We start from the raw sequence: 18,939 nt of genomic DNA on the forward strand, positions 1-18,939 counted from the left end.
AGAAGTAAATTTTATGAAAGTATGTACATTTTCAGGTAAAAAGCTTTATAAGTATGTACATTTTCATTTCAAAAGATTATTGAATTCTAAATACTAATTATACAACAGTAAAAAGTAGTGTTTTCTATATTTAGCTTAACTGTGTCTTATTGAGCATCTGCCATGCTGATGGCACTATTCTGGGCAACATCAGAATGAAAGTGTATTACCTTCAGTCACCAGGGAGCAACAGCAGTTGCTAAATCATTATTATTTTTATTCTCTCAAATTTCCATTGAAAATGTATGTGGCCTGGCTAGGGAGTAGGGAGCCAAGGATGAGCAATGTAGCCCTGGACCCTGTCTTTAGGAACCCTCAAGATGGGTTGAAATAAACAGTTGAGGAAACTTTATTTTTAAAAAATTAGATGAAAAGAAATAATTCTAAGTAATACAAGTTATTACTGTTTAAAGCTGACATCTGTCAGCACACTTTGTTAAAGGCTATTCTAGTTATCTACTGCTACATAACAAACCATGCTAAGACTCAGTGGCCAACAAGAGTAACTTACTATCTTCATGGTTTGGTGAATTAGTTAATAGCTGGGGACTTCTTACTTGGGGTCTCATGAAGTTGCAGTCAGACAGTGGCTGGGACTGGAGTCATCTGAAGGCCTGACAGGGATGGATGCTTAAAATGGTCAGCAGCGGATGGCTGGCTGTCAGCTTGGACAAGTGGGGCTATCAATTGCATGTGGCTTGAGTTTCTCACAGAAAGGTGGCTGGATTCCTAGAGGGAGCATCCTAATAGCACATGTTCTACCTAGGTATACTCTGCATGGCTTCTTACGAGCTGTACATCTCAGAACATCGTTTCTATTATGTTTGATTGGTCAAGCAGGTCATTGAGTTTAGCCCAGAATCATGGTGAGGGTTAGACATTACCTCTTGATTCCTGAAAATTCTCTTTTCTATTTCATCTATGACTTGAGAAGACAACATGAGAAGCCACAACTCCATGAAAGTACTGCCCTTGTTTTGTTCACCCTCTCATGAACTAACTGCGTGCCCCAGGTTTATGCATAAAAAGGTAATTTTGTGGATAAACAGTTTTTCCTGAAGGGCCCATTTGCCCCGTTTGCCTTGGATAATTCCAGCTTATGTCTTCTGTTCCTGTACTATGTCCACTTGCACCCCCTTTCATGCTCAGAAGAATGCCTTGCCTTGGATGAAAATTACACAGGCTCTATGTTTTCAATGTTCTTTTGCCATTGAGAGGATAATAGATAGTATACCTTCTTTTCTTTTAATTATTTTATTGTTGTTCAGCTACAGTTGTCTGCCTTTTCTCCCCACCACTCCCCCAATTACTCCTAAACCTTTTTAAAAACACTACTTTGATCATAATTTTTCATTACATTGTAGGATTTCTCAAAATGTTTTATTGTCTTATGGAAATACTAAAAAACTGAATTGAAAAAATGCACAGAGTAGAATGAGACAGTTAACACTAAATTTTCGTGGGCCACTTCTATTGTTGAATGTTGCCGGTTTTATATAGAATTCTGAAGTGATTTTTTTTTAAGCCTATATTTAAAAAGATACTGCTGTGTTGGCATACATAAAGTGTTCATCAGCACTTGTAATCATTCTGATTGGCTTTGCAGCTCTGTACTTTTTATGGCTCAGTAGCCAAGTTTGTTTTGGTGCCAGAGATATCTTTGCCTTGGTTTTAACAGTTCTCGTGGTAAGCCCTGGCCAAGTAGTTTAGTTGGTTAGAGTATCATCCCAATGTGCCAAGGTTGCCAGTTTGATCTCCTGCGAGAGCACATACAAGAAGCAATCAGTGAGTGCATAAATTAGTGGAAGAACAAGTCGATGTTTCTGTCTCTTTCTCTCTTTCCCTCTCTCAAAAAAAAAAAAAGAAGAGGAATCAGCCATGGTAAAATGTCCAAACAACATCAATGAAATGCAAAGTGAAAGTTCCATATCAGAGCCCCTTTTTCCACAACCCTTTCCAAAAGTCATCACAAGTTTAGAGTGCTTACTTTAAAGAAAGTGGCTTACATCCTGCCTGGGTAACATAGACCATCATCCCAATACTCCAGGGTTGTGGGTTCCATCCTGGTCAGGGCACAAAGAAGAATCGACTGATAAATGCATAAATGAGTGGGACAACAAATTGGTCTTTCTCCTTTCCCCTCTCTCTCTAAAATCAGTAAAAAATGAAAATAAAAAAGTGTTTTACAACCAATACACCAGAAATTTTACTTAAAAATTTGATGGTAAAGCAAGTATAAATTTCTAAAATGTTCATTCACTGATTTGAATCATCATTGGATTATTAATTTAATGATTTTAATTGTAGTATTCACATAATTCTCTTTATATATGGCCTTCACCAGTGCTTTGAAATGATAGTTTCATGTTTTTTATGTCAACATAGTTTTCCTAATTGCAAATATTAGCATGGTGTCACAGACTCTGGTTACTAAAATAAGCTCAACTGTGAAAAAGGTAAAATCTAAATAATAGTGTTATAGTATATAAGTATTATGAAAATTACTATTTTAACTATTTTTAAGTGTACAATTTAGTGGCATTCAATACATTTACTGTGTTAGGCAGCCATCACTGCTACCCGTTTCCAAAACTTCTTCGGCATTCCCAACAGAAACTCTGTGCATTAATAAAGAGCTCTCCATTTCCCTCTCCTCCCAGCCACTGGTGACTGCTGTTCTACTTTCTGTGCCTATGTATTCTCCTGTTGTAGGTTGTTCATGTAAGTGGAGTCATGCAGCATTTGTCCTTTTGTGTGTTTGGCTCTTCAGAATACAGCTCTCACTTTTTGCCCAGCCTTGTGCAGCTTTTTCCCACAGCAGACCTAAGCGGACCCCCATCCCAGTATATAGAACTCTTTCTTCATATAGTTCCTTCTACTCTGTCCTGCAAATTTTAGTTCCCTCAGCCTTCTGAATTCTAAATTCAGTCCGCTCAATTCAGAGAGATCATTGTTCTCTTCTTGAGATCTCCTTCTTGGCACTGAGATCCAGAACTGCCTTGAGGCAGAAAGCCTGTATTGATATCTGGAAGTGCCTCTAGGTAGAAGTTGAGGCAAAGATCTGGTTTATCTAATTTGTATTCCTTCCTAGAGATTATCATTATGCACTAAGCAAGTTACCTCAATATACAGGGGTGGGCAAAAGTAGGTTTACAATTGTGAGTATGCAAAACACAGTTTATTCTTGAATTATTATTTATTAATTACTGTATTATTTATTTGTATTACAACTGTAAACCTACTTTTGCCCACCCCTGTAAATATGACTTACAGTTTTCTAGTTTTATACTTGTTTATAGCAGGAGTGTAACTCTGGTTCCCATTATTCCACTGTGACTGGAAGTGAAAGTCTTGGTCTACCATTTTATTTTCAAAACTTTTTTCATACAGAATCAGCCTAAAGTGCCTAATTTGTGACTGCTAAGGAAGAGAGTCTGTTAATCTTGTTTGAAAATTTAAAGGAACTTGTCAGTGTACAGTTTTTCAACTATGTTGTTAATAAAAATTAAATTTCTTTACCACATTGTCCCTTTTATATAGAAGTCTGTTGCCTGTTACATAGTCAAAGGGTGGGGGAAGCCGGATGTACTACTAATTGATTGTTACATTCCTTATTTTTTAGACCTAAAGATTGTCTTCGGTCTGTTATGAGGAGGGTGAACCATAAAGATCCTCATGTTGCTATGCAAGCTCTGACTGTGAGTGATTTGATTTTAGGTTCTTCCACCAAATTACCTGCTGAAATGGAGCCCTTTTAACTTTGGAATTTATGCTTTTAGCTTCTAGGAGCATGTGTATCAAACTGTGGCAAAATTTTTCACTTAGAAGTGTGTTCAAGAGATTTTGCTAGTGAAGTAAGCAACGTATTAAACAAGGTAAGGAACATTATTTCTGGAAATGAATTAAGACTTTTTTCTTCATATGTTTTATTGTTCAGTTCCTCACATTTTAAATCACAAAGGACTAGTCTGTGCTTTTTTTAAAAAAAACATAACTCTTTCTAGGCTATGTCTATCTAATAGATATGTAAATGTTATGTTTTACTGATGGCTACAAATTTATGTAATGAGAGTCAGTTTTTTTCAAGTCAAATTAGAGTACGTTTAACCTCTTTATCATTCCTTTCATCTAATAGGTAAATATGTGTATTTCTGTGATTAAATAATGCCAGTCAGTTTTTAGGCAGTTTTTGTAACCATTTTTGTAGTCACAGAAGTGTTTTCCTAAGGTAGAGTGTTCAGAAATATGGCCAAAATATGGCACTGTTGAGTTTCATCTTGATATGAGTAAGGCCACTACCTGACCACCACCAGGTTTTAGTGCTGTACTGTCTACCTAACTACATGTAAAGAATTCAAATCATGCAATTCAAGGACTTTAAAACATTTAGCTTACTAAGTAATATGTGAGTTTTCCCAGTAAAAAATTGCGCATTCTGAAGGTAATTATTTCTGGCTTTTTCTGAGGAGGGGGACGCGCCATGTATCAAGAAAAAAATTTAAAGTGTTAAAAGGGAAAAATGCCTTTTTACAAAAAAATTAGTGTATCAGGTTTTCATAGAAAACAGTACAGAAAATTCTGTACTTATTTTCAAACATGATTAAGTGATAATTTCTTTCTCGTTCTGCTTTAAAGTTAAGTTATATTGTGTGGCCAAAATGTTTGTTTGGTTTTCCATCTTATGGAAAAAAATGTTTCCATCTTATGGAAAAAAACTTACTTGTCTTTAACTTAATTTGAAACAATTTTGTTAGATTGTATTGTGACAGCTGTCATATCAGCATGCATTAAAAAAATATCAAAATTGGTAAATTTTTGTGAAGCCATCGTAATATTGAAGATAGAAGGAAATACATAGCATTTTTGGCATATTATGCTTTATTATTTCAAGAAAGGTAAAAACACAACTGAAACACAAGTAAAGATTTGTGTAGTGTGTGGAGAAGGTGCTGTGACTGATTGAACCTGTCAGAAGTGGTTTGCGAAGTTGTGTGCTGGAGATTTCTTGCTGGACAGTGCTCCACAGTTGGGTAGACCAGTTGAGGTCGATAGCGATCAAATCAAGACATTAATTGAGAATAATTAACCTTATACCATGCGAGAGATAGCTAAATACTCAAAATATCCAAATTATTAAAGTTATTGGTGAAAATGCAAAATGTGTCTTTTATTTTATGGAGAAAACTAAATGAACTTTTTGGCCAACCCAAAATATTTAGCTATTTTCTGCTAATTAATAACCATTCTTTTAATGTCCTGAGTATTCACCAAAATGTACCACTGTTTATGAAAAGATAATAATGTTTTCTGTAATTCAATTGAAGATACAGTAATCAAACTTGTACTTAGTAACATGAACCAAGTATTTTGGAAAACAGCTATGTATGGGAGAAAGGACTTCTCTTTATATCCAAATATTTTACAATGAACATACTGGCTATATAGTTTAGGTGAGGTATTATTTTGAAGAAATAAAGTTTTCAGGGATAATAATGTCATGCACTGAACCTCAAATCAGATCTTAAATAATTAAGCAACTTGGGAAGAACACATGGTAATGCACATTAATAGTCAGGAACTAGGAATAAGGGAAGTGCACCATTTATTGTTCCTAACTTATTTTTATAATATTGGTCTACAAAGAATAAAACAAACTACTTTCTTTATCTTCTTGATGCATAAAGCTTGCCTGGTTGCAAAATACTATCAAAAGTTCTGTCTTTCTGACCTCCAAAACAAGTTATTAATGTATTTAATCAGTTTGAAATTGATGTGAGGTGTTTATGATGGTATTTTCTCTTGTTCATAGTGTGAAAATAAAATTAGTTTATTTTTAATAACCAACTATAGTTACTTATATATTATCTATGCATAATTTGTGATTTAAAAAGAGATCTACAATACTTCATAATTTTTATATTTAAGATATCTATATTAAATCATTGGCCAAGAAATCAGTACTTTTTTGTTAATTTTTTTATTTCTTGGTATGAAAAACTTTAATGAAAACATTACTCATGCAAAAATTAAATAATAGAACCATGTAAATGACTTAAAATTCAAACAGATTTGGCCTACTGATATTTCTCTATCAGCTTGTTTTCATAAGAATTGATTATTTCCAGATAAATCTTACTAATTTTTTCTCTATTTTTAGGGTCATCCTAAAGTCTGTGAAAAATTAAAGGCCCTTATGGTTGAATGGACAGATGAATTTAAGAATGATCCACAGCTTAGTCTAATATCAGCAATGATTAAGAACCTTAAAGAACAAGGTGTTACATTTCCAGCTATTGGTTCTCAGGTATTTTGTAAAGTTGTGTGTGCGCTGCAGTTTATTTTTCTAAAGTAGCCATGTTTATTTGAATTGTTTTCCCTCCAAACCCAGGTAGCTTTGGAATTTTTGTTCTTCTTCTTCTTCTTCTTCTTCTTCTTCATCATCATCATCATCATCATCATCATCATCTTGCATTTAGAGGGGCCAGAAAAATATAGTGGAATATTAACGTCTTCCAACTTCTACTTTCCCACTGTATCTCCTTTTTTATAAATGAATTGAGTTAACATCTTATAATTAAAAATTTTAAATTTAGTTTTAATAATATAAACAAAATTACTTTATTATACCAGGTAATACAATCTTGTTAAATGCTCTTAATACTGTCATTTTGTCTACAAAGAATGACAGCTCAAAAATCAGGATATCCTTAAAATGGAAGGATGAGTGTAGAGGTTCTTTTGATTGTGAAATTTACGAATACTTATATTAAAAGTGGGAAGGAGATATAAGGGAGTTAGGAAGAGAAGCATGTGCAGCATCTTTTCCCTTAATAAAAACATCTTTTTTCGTTTTTTCTAATAAATATGATTGACAGTAAGGCTTAACTTTCCATTTAAAAAAAAATATGTCATGGACCAATCTCTTAATTTATGTCATGAAAAGTGAAAAGGTATCTCTTATTCTTTTTCTGTTATGGATAGCTGTACATCCTGAAGGATGTGTAGCTAATCACGGGGGATTAAAATATGTGGTAATTTACTATCCTGTCCTTCCCCACTGTGGATTGAGTGGTATAAAAGCATGAGCATAAAACTCAGCTGTGGAGGGCTCCCTTCGTTCAGACTTACGTAGACTTTCTTCCCAACGTGCTTCTAATTTATCTGTGTACTCCTGAACTGTGAAGAACCAGAAATACACTTGGGAGAGGAAGGAAGGAAGGCTATTTTTCTTTTTACTTGAAAAAATTAGACTTATTAATAGTATTATAATAAATTATATCTTTTAGAAGTATTCACTCATAATTGACAGCTGCCTTTTACTACTCTCAGAATAATTTCTAAAATTTGTATAATTAAGGGATAATTTTACACAGAAAAATCTAATAGTCTTATAAGTTTCTTGACAATAGAAGCAGTGTTCAGTTATGAAAGTACATTCACTACAGAGAACCAAAGAGTATAGTTGCTTAGTGGAATTGCAGTTTCTATACCCGGAGAACCTGTTCTAGAGCTTGTTACTCAAAATGTGGTTCATTGACCATCATTATCATCGCCATCTGGAGGCTTGTTAGAAATGCAGCATCTCAGTTGCCATTCCAGACCCTTGGATTTATTGTCTTCATTTTAAGAAGATCCCTGGATGATTCTGTATGCATATTGAAGTTTGAGAAGCAGTGCTCTGGAGTACAGCTTTCAGTGCATTTGAAAATTGCATATCTGTCCACCAAAAGGACTTACTTCTATAAGAGAAGGAAGAAGAATTAATGATCTGTTTGATATGTAGCATTGTTTGGTTAACCCAGAATCTCAGGTAGTTGTAAGAACAACTTTAGGGACTCTCTAATATAATCCCCTGATTTTGCAGATGAGGAGACTGAGACCCAGAATGGTTAAGTGACTTGCCCAGGGCCACAGCTAGTAGTTGACAGAGCTGGAAGTAGAACACAGGCTTCCCGACTCTCAGTCCAGTGTTCTTTCCACTACACGATCCTGCCTTCCATTTGATACAGAGGTTAGTAGATATGTGTCTGTCTGGACTAGGCTTCTAAGGACAAGAAGTGGAGTGAACACTGGCAAGAGCATTTATTTATTGATTGGCATAGCAGTTAAGTTACTCTCCTATTCAAAAGATTCAGGACATAGATCAGTAACAGTGAAGTTAAGAGTTACTTTTCTTCTTTTTGTCAAGATGTTATAAAATATGTAAAAACTAATTCTGTTATAGTCGCTATCTTTTAGCCACAAGAAATATATAAAATACATACAAAGTAAAATATGATGAGGTAGAATAGTGATTTTTTATTATAGTTTCTGAAAAGTGTATCACTGGAAACCCTGTTTGTGGAGAACTTCATGTTTAATGAAAAAATGTATCATCTAGGTTCAACTGTAGAAGTCCCTGTAGGTTTTGAAGTCACTTAGTTGTTTGTTACATTTAGTCAGACTAGGCCTTTGTTAACATACTTAACAGAAGCCTTTGAAAATATAAAGATTTTTAAAGTATATTTTTAAAGTATATTTTTATCCATGTACAGAAAAAGAAATAAAAATATTAAGAAAAGTCATACGTTAGTCACCAAATTACTTTTATGCTGCTGTTTTTTATAGCACTGATTTTTGACATAAAGTAATGCTACACTGCTACTGTATTTAGCTAGTTAATAAGAAAAGTATCACTGCTACACTTACAACCCAATGATAGAAAGGAACTTTGAAAAGTATACAATTTAGGAATGAATGCAGGCCTTAATGCACCTTGTTCTGCACTGCCTTCTGGACCAATAGAGATTTCTTCATAGACCACAAAAGATCAATGTCTGTTTTGTGACATGCACCAAAATGTGAAAAAAAATTTATACATCATGAAAAAGGTTGCCTCTGACCAAGAGTACTTTCAGTTTTCAGAGTCACATAATGATTAAAACATTACAACAAGAGGTGGATCAGAATTGTGAAAGTGCCTCAAGTTCAAATCAGTGAACTATAAAAAGCTTTTTTCTAATCAGCTTTTCTAAAAATAAATGTCTTGTGCATTTGACATTATAAAACACAGTAAGTGAAAATACAGAACTATATTTTTTACTGTCGTATTTTGCCTTTAATTTACTCAACAATTATTTAAAAATTAGCATTCCACTTATTGTATTATTTCATGTAAAATGTAGAAACCCTGCAACAGTATAGGGTTTACCTACTCCTCGCTTCAGCATCTTATACTCATCTTATGTATGCTATCTATTCTTATATACATTTTAAATCCTGAGAGACAGTGTTATACTTTCTGTTTTAAACCCTGAATGGCCTTCATCTTACCTGATTTTGGAAGCTGCATGTGTTAATTTAATCCTCCTACCATCCTATAGTGTTGTAGCTGGTGTTATTATCCTCATTTTGTAGGTGAGGAACTTGAGGGACAGAGAGGTCAGTGTACCCAAGGTCATACATTAGAATGTGGTAGATTTGGCATTTACTCTCATGTTTGCCTGACTCCTTAACTACCCATATCACAGTACCTTGTTTGAAAGTGTTACCAGAGGAATACAGAGGAGGGAATGCTTAATTAAGGGGCTTACGGATGTTTCACTGAGAAAGTGATATGTTAGCTGTTTACTGATGAGTTGAAACTGGACAGGGAAAAATGTGGATGGAGTAAAAGGAGCCAGAGGGGAGGACATTTTAAGTAGACGCAAATGTGTGTCAGAGGTATAAAAAGTAGCAGTATATATGTGCGTTATGTAGGTATGTATGTGTGTGTGTACATATGTATGTATATACCATATATATGTGACATATACATATGTGTGTGTGATACACCTATGTGACACCCCACCCCCCCAACAGTTTCTGGTAACTGATAGAATGGTTGAAAATAAGACTGTGAGAAGGCTGGAGTCTGATTTGCCTTGATTGCCATGGAAAAACCAAGAGGTCAGTGAGGCTGAGAAAGCTTATAATTCTATAAGCATGAATCAGTTTATGTATTTATTTACTTGTATACTACATTATTTATAAAATATGTTTAAGATGGACAGTAATATATTCCCAGAATTAACTTTCTGTATTTTGGTTTACCAACTAGTATAATTTTATGAACATTTATATTATATATAAATCTCGATCCCTAAACATCACATCCTGACTTTTGACCTGGAAACAAGTAATAAAATATAACCCTTAAATACATATTTAAAATTTTTTAAAACTATCTGTTTTTAAAATAGTCATCTACCTCCCTCTCTCAGCTCCTTTTCTGGTTTTAGAATTTTTCTAGAAATTTTAAAGTCTCTAGTCTTTCATTTTTGGTTTGTGTATTGTCTGCTTTTAGTTTAACATCTTTACACAAATTTGTGACAGTATTATTAGGCTGTTGGCTGTAAATACGCAATTGCTCTGAGTCTGTGTTCTCCATTGCTAACTCCTGTCCTTCTCAGGCTGCTCCAGTTGGATTTCTTTATTCGTCAGAAGTTTGTTTTGGATTGACGAGAAGGTTCTTACACCTTTGTAGACTAGATGGGGTAGGAATATTGGAGATCAACCCTCAAATATTGTGTTTCTTTTTTTGTATTAGGCTGCAGAACAAGCAAAAGCCAGCCCAGCTCTGGTAGCCAAGGATCCTGGTACTGTGGCCAACAAAAAAGAAGAGGAAGACTTAGCAAAAGGTATGTCTGTCTTTAAGTCCCTGATTGTGGCAAGAAGATACGTCTCTTACTTTATATTTTTTTCCCTGAGATATTTTAAAATAAAAGAAAGAGGACTTTACAGCTAAAGCTGAAGTCTACTTTCTTCTCTTCCTCAGTATCACTTCTTTCCTCTCTCAGGGCAACTGCTATCATGTATGTCATTTCAGTCTATGTTTTAACTACACAACTTACTCATAAATATCCATAAACAGTACCAAATACTTTTGTGTCCCACGAGATTTTTTTCATAAATAGTATACTCTAGGTACCATCTACCTACAACCTGCTTTCACGTGCAACATTTGGGATCTATTCATGATTAGACATATAAACCAAGTTTATTTGTTTTAACTGCTGTATTACTCTAGCATGTTAATAAAAACATAGTATAATTTAGCTTCCTGCTGATAGACATTGTGTTTTCTGGTTTTTATTTTTACTATAACAAAAAGGATATGCTGCATTGAATTTCCTTGTACATGTTTGTGTGGTGGGGAGCAGGAGGCTATTTTGTGTTGACTAAAAGGGAAGTAGTATTGGCTCGTGGGGGAGGCACATCTTCAACTGGGCTAAATAGTTTTATTTACTCTTCCATCAGCAGTATAGGAAAGCTATTATTATGCTTAACCTCCTGACAACATTCGGGACTGTCAGAGTTTAGGTTTTATGAATCTCATAGATTTGAAATGATGTCCCATTATTTTAAATTTTATTTCCTTTACTCCTAATGAGGTTAAGTCCTTTTTTGTATGTTTATTAGCTGTTTTGACTGTCTCTTTTTCTGTTGAGTCTCTTTAAAAAAAACATAATATGTAGAAAGTCTTTTATTTTGGGTGCAAATCTTTTGCCTTTATATCTATAGTAGATATCTACTCTTGAGTTTTGGCTTATACTTTAACTTTGATAATGGTGTGTTTTATCAAATAAGTTTTAAATTTTGATGTAGTCAAAGTTTTGCTTTTTTGTTACTTATGCTTTTCTATGTCTTAAGATATTTTTTTCTACCCCAAGATCCTAAAAGATAGTTTCCTATATTTTTTAATAATAGTTTTAAAGTTTTGTTTTCTCAGTAGGTCTTTTATTGATCTAGAACAGAGGTGGAGGTAAGAAGGGGTTAAGGGTTGATTTAAAAGCAGCTTAAGATCACATTGCAGAGCGTGAGTGACACATGGTAATGGCTGGCACTGGGGAAGGAGTGGTAGAGATAGAGAAGATACATTTGAAATCTATTTTCAGGAATTTGTTAGTTGAGACTTTATTGCAGTTATTCTAAATTCCAATTCCTAGACTGATTATGTAAGAATTATCTTTGGAGCAATAAAATACCAGCTCTCAGATACTACCTTTGAGCCTCTTATTTACTAAGTCCCCAGTGAGGCTTGAGACTTTACTTCCCAAGTGATTTTGATTATCTTTTTGGAAACTTAAGTAATAGGAATACATTAAAAAGATAAAATAATAGCTGCAGCTAAATTTTTTTAAATGGATCTGAGAGTTTATGAGCTTTTATTACCCAGAATTATTTAAATTGTATTCATTCAGTAAAAATTGTCATCATGCTGTTCAGTTTTTTAGTTTATTTTTTTTGAACTTTCAGTTGTGAATGAATGAATAAAATAGATGAAATGATTTTTATTCAGTATATTATGTCAGGATATGCCCTAGTTTCCAGCTACACTGTTGAGAGAATACTGCTTTTTACCTTCAGATATCTTTTTATGCTTTGTTGGATTATTGGTTATATTAACATTTTGGGTCTTTTTAAACCCATTATTTTCTAGCCATTGAATTGTCTCTGAAGGAACAAAGGCAGCAGTCCACCACCCTTTCCACTTTGTATCCAAGCACATCAAACCTCTTAGCTAACCACCACCATGAAGGCCGAAAAGTTCGTGCTATATATGACTTTGAAGCTGCTGAAGATAATGAACTTACTTTTAAAGCTGGAGAAATTATTACAGTTCTTGATGACAGGTGATGGAACATTCATATGAAAATATATAACATGTTACTTCTGTGTTTCATAATATTCCTATTGGATGCCATCACCAAATGCAGTGAAAAAATGTTGATCCAGCTATTTTCTTTGTATGATAGTTGTTTGCTTATGTCATACTAGTTGCATTCTTATTTTGTAGTTTAATTTTTTTCTTATCTTTAATATTTAAATAGTTCTAATTTTTTTAGAGGCCTAGTTTAATCTATTCATCTTTGGTTTCATCTAATAATATAGTTAAATTGGTAAAAAATTAAGATTTTTAGAAAATATGTCGAGTATGTATATGTATTTATGAAATTTATAAGAAATACAGAATATAGTGAATTTACTTATCATTTACTGTATTGTTTGAACAAATTCATTTTACATGGAGTTAAATACATTTACATTATCATAGGGGAGGGGATTCAATGCATCTGTCTTTTACTACAGCTTTATGTTTACGTGAAAATCATTACTAATAATGAAGTACTACATTTTGCAGATGGTTTTTAAAAAGAAATTCAAATAGATTTAAGGTTATTTCTGTAATACCACTCTATAATACAATTTCTTGAGTAGAAGAAAATGAAGTTACATTTGAGCTGTTTTGCTGGAAATTGCAGAAAACATAGATGATTCATTCATTTAAAATATTTATTGTGAGTTTGCCAGCTTTTCTTATACCACACACTGGGGTACAGTGGAGGACATGAGTATGTACCTTCAAGTGTGTTCCTTGTGAATACTTTGTGCTATAAACAGGGTTGTCCTTCATATGTTCTTTCTTGTGGGGAAAAATTGGCTGATATTTACTAGATAGAGCACTGATTTAAGAATGGACACCTTGATTAAGATCCTACCACATATCTTACTAACAAAAGATTCTTGCATTGGAGCCCATGAACCACCTCAAGTTGACAGTTCTCAAGTGCAGGGACCTCTTTTTGGGGGGAAAGAGTTCAGAGCTTATATTAGATCCTCAAAGCCTTCACCAGCCTTCTAAAAGCTTAAAGAACTGTGTGTTTGATAACTTTTTATTTTCTCTGAGGCCTCATCTGTTATTTATAATAATGATACATTTATTTCATTCTTCACTGGGTGGTTGTGGGATTTAAATCTGGTTAATACTCTAAGTTAACCACTATAAAAGGGAAAGATTTATAGAATTAAAAGCCTCTATTATAGACTTTTTTGTTGTTGTTCCTCACAGTGATCCTAACTGGTGGAAAGGTGAAACTCATCAAGGCATGGGGTTATTTCCCTCTAATTTTGTGACTGCAGATCTCACTGCTGAACCAGAAATGAGTAAGTATTTTCTAGTCTGTCAGTGGATGGTAATTGGTAGTCCCCTTCTTAATGAAAATTGAGTAAATTAGACTTTCTGGAGCAGGGACTTTTCAAGTTTAGTGCCTTTGAGGTGTTTATTATAAATGCAGCTTCCTGGTCAATAGATTATTTATTAGAAATCATCTAAATATTGCAGTTGTCTGTCAACTCAGATTATCTCTAGAGAGACTATGGACTTCTTCTTAGGAAAGAAAACATACATATCTATACACATGTACATATGTATGTACATATGTGCTATTGTAAAAATGCACATTGAAAAGTGTTAATGGAATTTATGTATTAGGTATTTTCATTATCATCAGTTGATAAAAGTGACAAATTCAGTGTAGCCCCATAGAGAATTTTTCCTATTCAAGGGTGAGGGCATTTCTCTGGTGTTCTAGCCTCAAACTTGGAAGCTGTGGCCTCTAGGCAGCAATAATGCCCCTCCTAACCCTTCACGTCAGGTAGTCAGAAATGGCCATAATGAATCATAAAGGTTTCTGTTTGATTCCCAAGTCTTTGCCGACTAGAAGAAATAAAGTAGAAAGTGGGGCTGAAGAAGAAGTGATGTTACTGACAGGCATGATAGTTGCAGGACATGTAACTGGTGGTAGCCTATCAAAACACTGGTAGACAGTTGACTGTATTTCTTCATAATCCTGTATTTTAATGGATCTTCATCATGATGTTTGAGTCATCAAGATTAAGTCATAACCTTCCTCTGTTTAAGGAAACAAGTATGTTTTAGTCTAGAGAGATTTCTATTAGTGATTGAAATGTTTAGAATTTTTAAGGAATTTTTGTATTAAGTCAGTAAGTTACAGTTAATGACAGAATATCTTAGCTCATCTGTCTATGTAATGACAGGTAGAAGAAATCAAAGTTATAAATTGCAAGAAGCTTAGGTCTTTTTTAGTTTACAAGAATTTTCAAAAGAGATCTTTGTGTTAGTCATCTTTTCATTTCCAATAGCACAAATACTGAATCTTACCAGAATGCAAACTATATATATAAATAGTTATACAATAAATTCTGAGTAAGTATATATAAAGAGAGAGAGATTGGTTAACAATAAAGACATGATTTTCTTTAAAAACATAAGAACACTTCTCTTTGAGGAGAAGGCTTTTACAACAAGCCAGGCATTATGAATCTTTGATAAAACGATGCCCTCTTATAGTTACTGCCAGGTTGTTTTTTGACATTTTTATAGAGACAGATTTCTGATACCCATTCCTCTTTAATGGAGTTCTTTATTGTTAGAACTCAAAGAAACATGTTGTAGAACCTTTTTTAAATGGCAGTGCATACTGTGCTGATTTTTAGCCTGGGTTGATGGTGGTGCTTGTTTTTGGGGGGTTGGGTTTTCTTGTCCTAAATCAACTGTTGGAAAGAGTAGAATTGTCTTGCACTTCTGTTCAGAATGAGATCCAGGAGCTCATGTAGATCATCTAGCCATCTCATCTTTTTTCTGTTATATAGAACTGCAGCTTTAAAATTAGTATTTCAACTCACCTCATGTGTTTCACTCTGGAACACCTAAAAGAGAAACAGAAGCAGCAGGGCTTAGGTAATTGTTTTATTTCTTGAGTTTGGTAAAACGAGTGCTAGAGTGACCCTTGGAGTGACACTTTTTATGAAGAAACAGAAACCTACTTCACTTAATGTGTCAGGTAGAAATACCTGGCCTCCTTAGCTTGTTTTTGTTCTGGAGACATAGATATTGTGAAAGCACTTTATCTTTTACATATGTAAATATAATATTTTTATATATGCACAGATAATGTGCACATACACATGTGCACATAGCAATAGTATCACTTCCTATGAGAAAAAACACTGCAAATTTGTGCATGGTTCACTGTTAGGATGTGAAGTCTACCATGTGTCTCTTTATGGGTAGCAGACAGTACAGTGGTGCTCTCCCAGCTTTCTAGTTGTTAATAGCTCAGGATATAAAAAGCAATATGTATAGCAGATGTCTCTTTATTCCCCAATGGGAAAATGAAATGAGCTGAAACTTTTTTTTGTATGTAGAATTTTGCTTTATGGTGACTTGGAAGGGATGAATTAAACTGTTTACATTTTATGTGAAATCACACAGCACAGAATATATAAGTGATGTGACTTCTTGTTCTCAGAGTAAAACCACAGGCCAGATTCCAGTACTGTGGGCTAGTAGAGCCAGATGGATTGGCATTCAAGTCCAGGCTTTGCCATTTGGTAGATTTCACCTGCGCAAGAATTGATAATCTTTCTAAGTCACTGTAAAACCTCATTTATGAAATGAGCATATCTCATGAGATTGTACTATAGATTCATTGGAGGAAATGTATGTATTCCATTAAGCACATTTAATAATTTAATAGATATTATTTCCCTTCCTTAATTCTACCCCATGCCCAACCCCCATTTATCTTGATTCTTAAGAATATTTTTATGAACACTGACTGACCATGTTGATGCAAGGATGAAAAATTCAGAGAGGAAATTCATTTTGTTTAAGCTGTATTGTGCCTGGGTATTCTTTTGGAAAAAATACTAAGTGCTATTGGAAATTCTAATTGCTATGTTAATCATATCCTTAGGTGTACTAATTAATATTATATTGACTAGATTTTTAAAGTTTGCTTTGTTGAACAAAGGAAATACATGTTTCTGGTCAGTGGTTTTTGGATCCATTAGTAATCATTGTTTCATTGCAAAGCGTAATGTAACTAAAAAAAATACAGGATGATATAATGGAAAATTCAGGTTCCTGCCAAGGCCACTTGTCAAATCCTCCATTGACCTAGATGTCATTGTCTTAGTAAGTCATGAAGCCATTGCTGGAGAACATACAGCTAACTTCCCGGTTCATTGCATTGAAATAGCATGGTCTATCAAATGAGATTTTTCTTTGAAAAGATGGGTAATTTAAAAAGAGAATTTATTTAAAATTTCACAGTTCATTTATGCCATTGTGAAACTTTGCTTTTTGTTCATCAGTTTTCTAAACTCTCTTGTGTAATAGGTGATTAATCTTTTTTTCAGAAATATACATCTTATTTTTGGTAAATATCTTTTATGGAAAATATAAAATATTTAGAAGAAAAAAATTTAAGAACTCTTGACATGAAGTTATTTTCTGTCATTATTGCCTAAATCTGCAACCTAATTATTCTTTAAATTGAGTCTCTCAGCTTAAGAGAAATAGTTAAAAAATTCATATTCTCTCTTGAAATTTAAAATGTTCTCAAATAGAATTTTAAATTTGTTATAAGGAAAAGGTAAATATTGCATGTTTTACAGTAAAAACGGAGAAGAAGACGGTACAATTTAGTGATGATGTTCAGGTAGAAACAATAGAGCCAGAGCCGGAACAAGCCTTTATTGATGAAGTAAGTGATTTCTTCCATAAGAGTAGTTTGTACTTGGTGTTGAAGTTGAAATGTTTTACTTGTCTTCTTTTAAAAAATTATTAATTAATGCATGTATCTTGTTATAAAAATATAAACAATAGTCCCATGTCAGCACATACAGTTGTACCTCATTATTTTAAAATACTGCTTAATATTTTATACAATGGATATATCATGATTTGATTTCTCTATTGTTGACACTAAGGTTGTTTTCATTTTTTCATTTTTTTGTGGTGTTTTTGCTGTTACAAAACACTATTGTGAGATTTGGGGGGGGTTGTCTTTCAAAGAATGTATAACTTTTATTTTACAATGTCCACATTTAAAGCTCTGGAAATTATATTCTTGGTAACATTTTAAACTTATAATGAAAAATAAGATGTTATTTAAAATCTGATGGGATTTATAGATTTTCAGCTTTCTTTTAGGGGAGTCCGAAGCAGAAAGCTAGAAGAGAACTCTTTTAGAGAAATAGATTGTAGAAAACTGCTAGGAGCCACAGAATCCAGCTGAGTCAGGGAAAGTTAATTAGCTGGTTGCATTACATAAGAAAATGAATATAGGGTCAGTTTAGGAATCTATCTAGATACCTTATTTTTCTGATAGTAGGTAATTTCAGTAGGATACAGTATTCTGTAAACAATAAAAATTATTCACATATTGCTCTTTCATTTTACAACCCCTCTACTTTTTTTTTTTTTTTGCTGTAGGCAAACTTTTCGGACATGTGCCCTCTTTTTTAGACTACTTACAATGAAAATTGTGATTCTTTTACATTGAAAAATAGTACCCATTTCAAAATATAAAATTCTTTTTACTTCAGAAGTTTTCTTATATGCTGTGTCACTCTCTCTCTCTAGTAATTCATCTCTCAGACTGTGTTTTATATATAATGCAGAGTTTTTGTTTTGGGTTAAGTAATTACCTTGCTTGAATTGGTAGTTTTTACATTATTTACCTAATGTATGTATGTTTAATAGCATTACCATGTAAAAATCATGCATGGAGAAAAGTTTGTAATTACTACAGTAGTATCCTTTGGTATGTGAGATCTGTATTTTGACTTAAAAACCTACATATAAATACTGTATATAATGTATAGAGATAGTTATATGATGGTTTCATTAGTTCATTGGTTATTACAACAAAAGATTCTGAAATAGATCTAAGTCATTGCCTTGAGATGCCTCCCAGCTTTTCTCACATAGGAGAATAGAGAAACCACGAACTGAAACACTGGTGGAAAGAAAATGTAGACTAAGTCCTAATGGCCCCACATAGAAAGAAAGCCGCTGTACTATAGCTGAGCTGTGTATGCCTCACTAAAACAGCTCTTGTATTCACCCTGGGAGAGAAGTAATGACTGAGTTGTTAGTCATAAGTAATGCCGTCTTGACAGAGAAGTTACACCTGTCAGCATGTCAAGGCTTCAGCTGCTTCAATACAAAGTGAAATTAACTACCATGACATAAGAGATTGAAGAACTCACATGTTGTAAGTTTAAATG

At 33.6% G+C, this 18,939-nt stretch overlaps 1 protein-coding gene across 4 annotated transcripts in view; it reads left to right on the forward strand.

Annotated features, from left to right (window-relative positions):
• STAM (signal transducing adaptor molecule) overlaps positions 1 to 18,939 on the forward strand; it is a 54,839-nt gene that overhangs the window by 23,467 nt on the left and 12,433 nt on the right. For 2 of the 4 annotated variants that reach the window (XM_053922443.2, XM_045183688.3), the window contains exons 3-9: positions 3,662 to 3,737; positions 3,819 to 3,914; positions 6,197 to 6,346; positions 10,607 to 10,697; positions 12,500 to 12,692; positions 13,910 to 14,004; positions 17,323 to 17,411. In XM_053922443.2, the coding sequence (XP_053778418.1) occupies positions 3,662 to 3,737; positions 3,819 to 3,914; positions 6,197 to 6,346; positions 10,607 to 10,697; positions 12,500 to 12,692; positions 13,910 to 14,004; positions 17,323 to 17,411 (790 nt within the window). The remainder of the gene's footprint in view (positions 1 to 3,661; positions 3,738 to 3,818; positions 3,915 to 6,196; positions 6,347 to 10,606; positions 10,698 to 12,499; positions 12,693 to 13,909; positions 14,005 to 17,322; positions 17,412 to 18,939) is intronic. The other 2 variants (XM_053922444.1, XM_024576058.4) reach the window with 1 other exon arrangement.

The sequence above is a fragment of the Desmodus rotundus genome, chromosome 4, assembly GCF_022682495.2.
Source record: "Desmodus rotundus isolate HL8 chromosome 4, HLdesRot8A.1, whole genome shotgun sequence".
Classification (NCBI taxonomy): domain Eukaryota; kingdom Metazoa; phylum Chordata; class Mammalia; order Chiroptera; family Phyllostomidae; genus Desmodus; species Desmodus rotundus.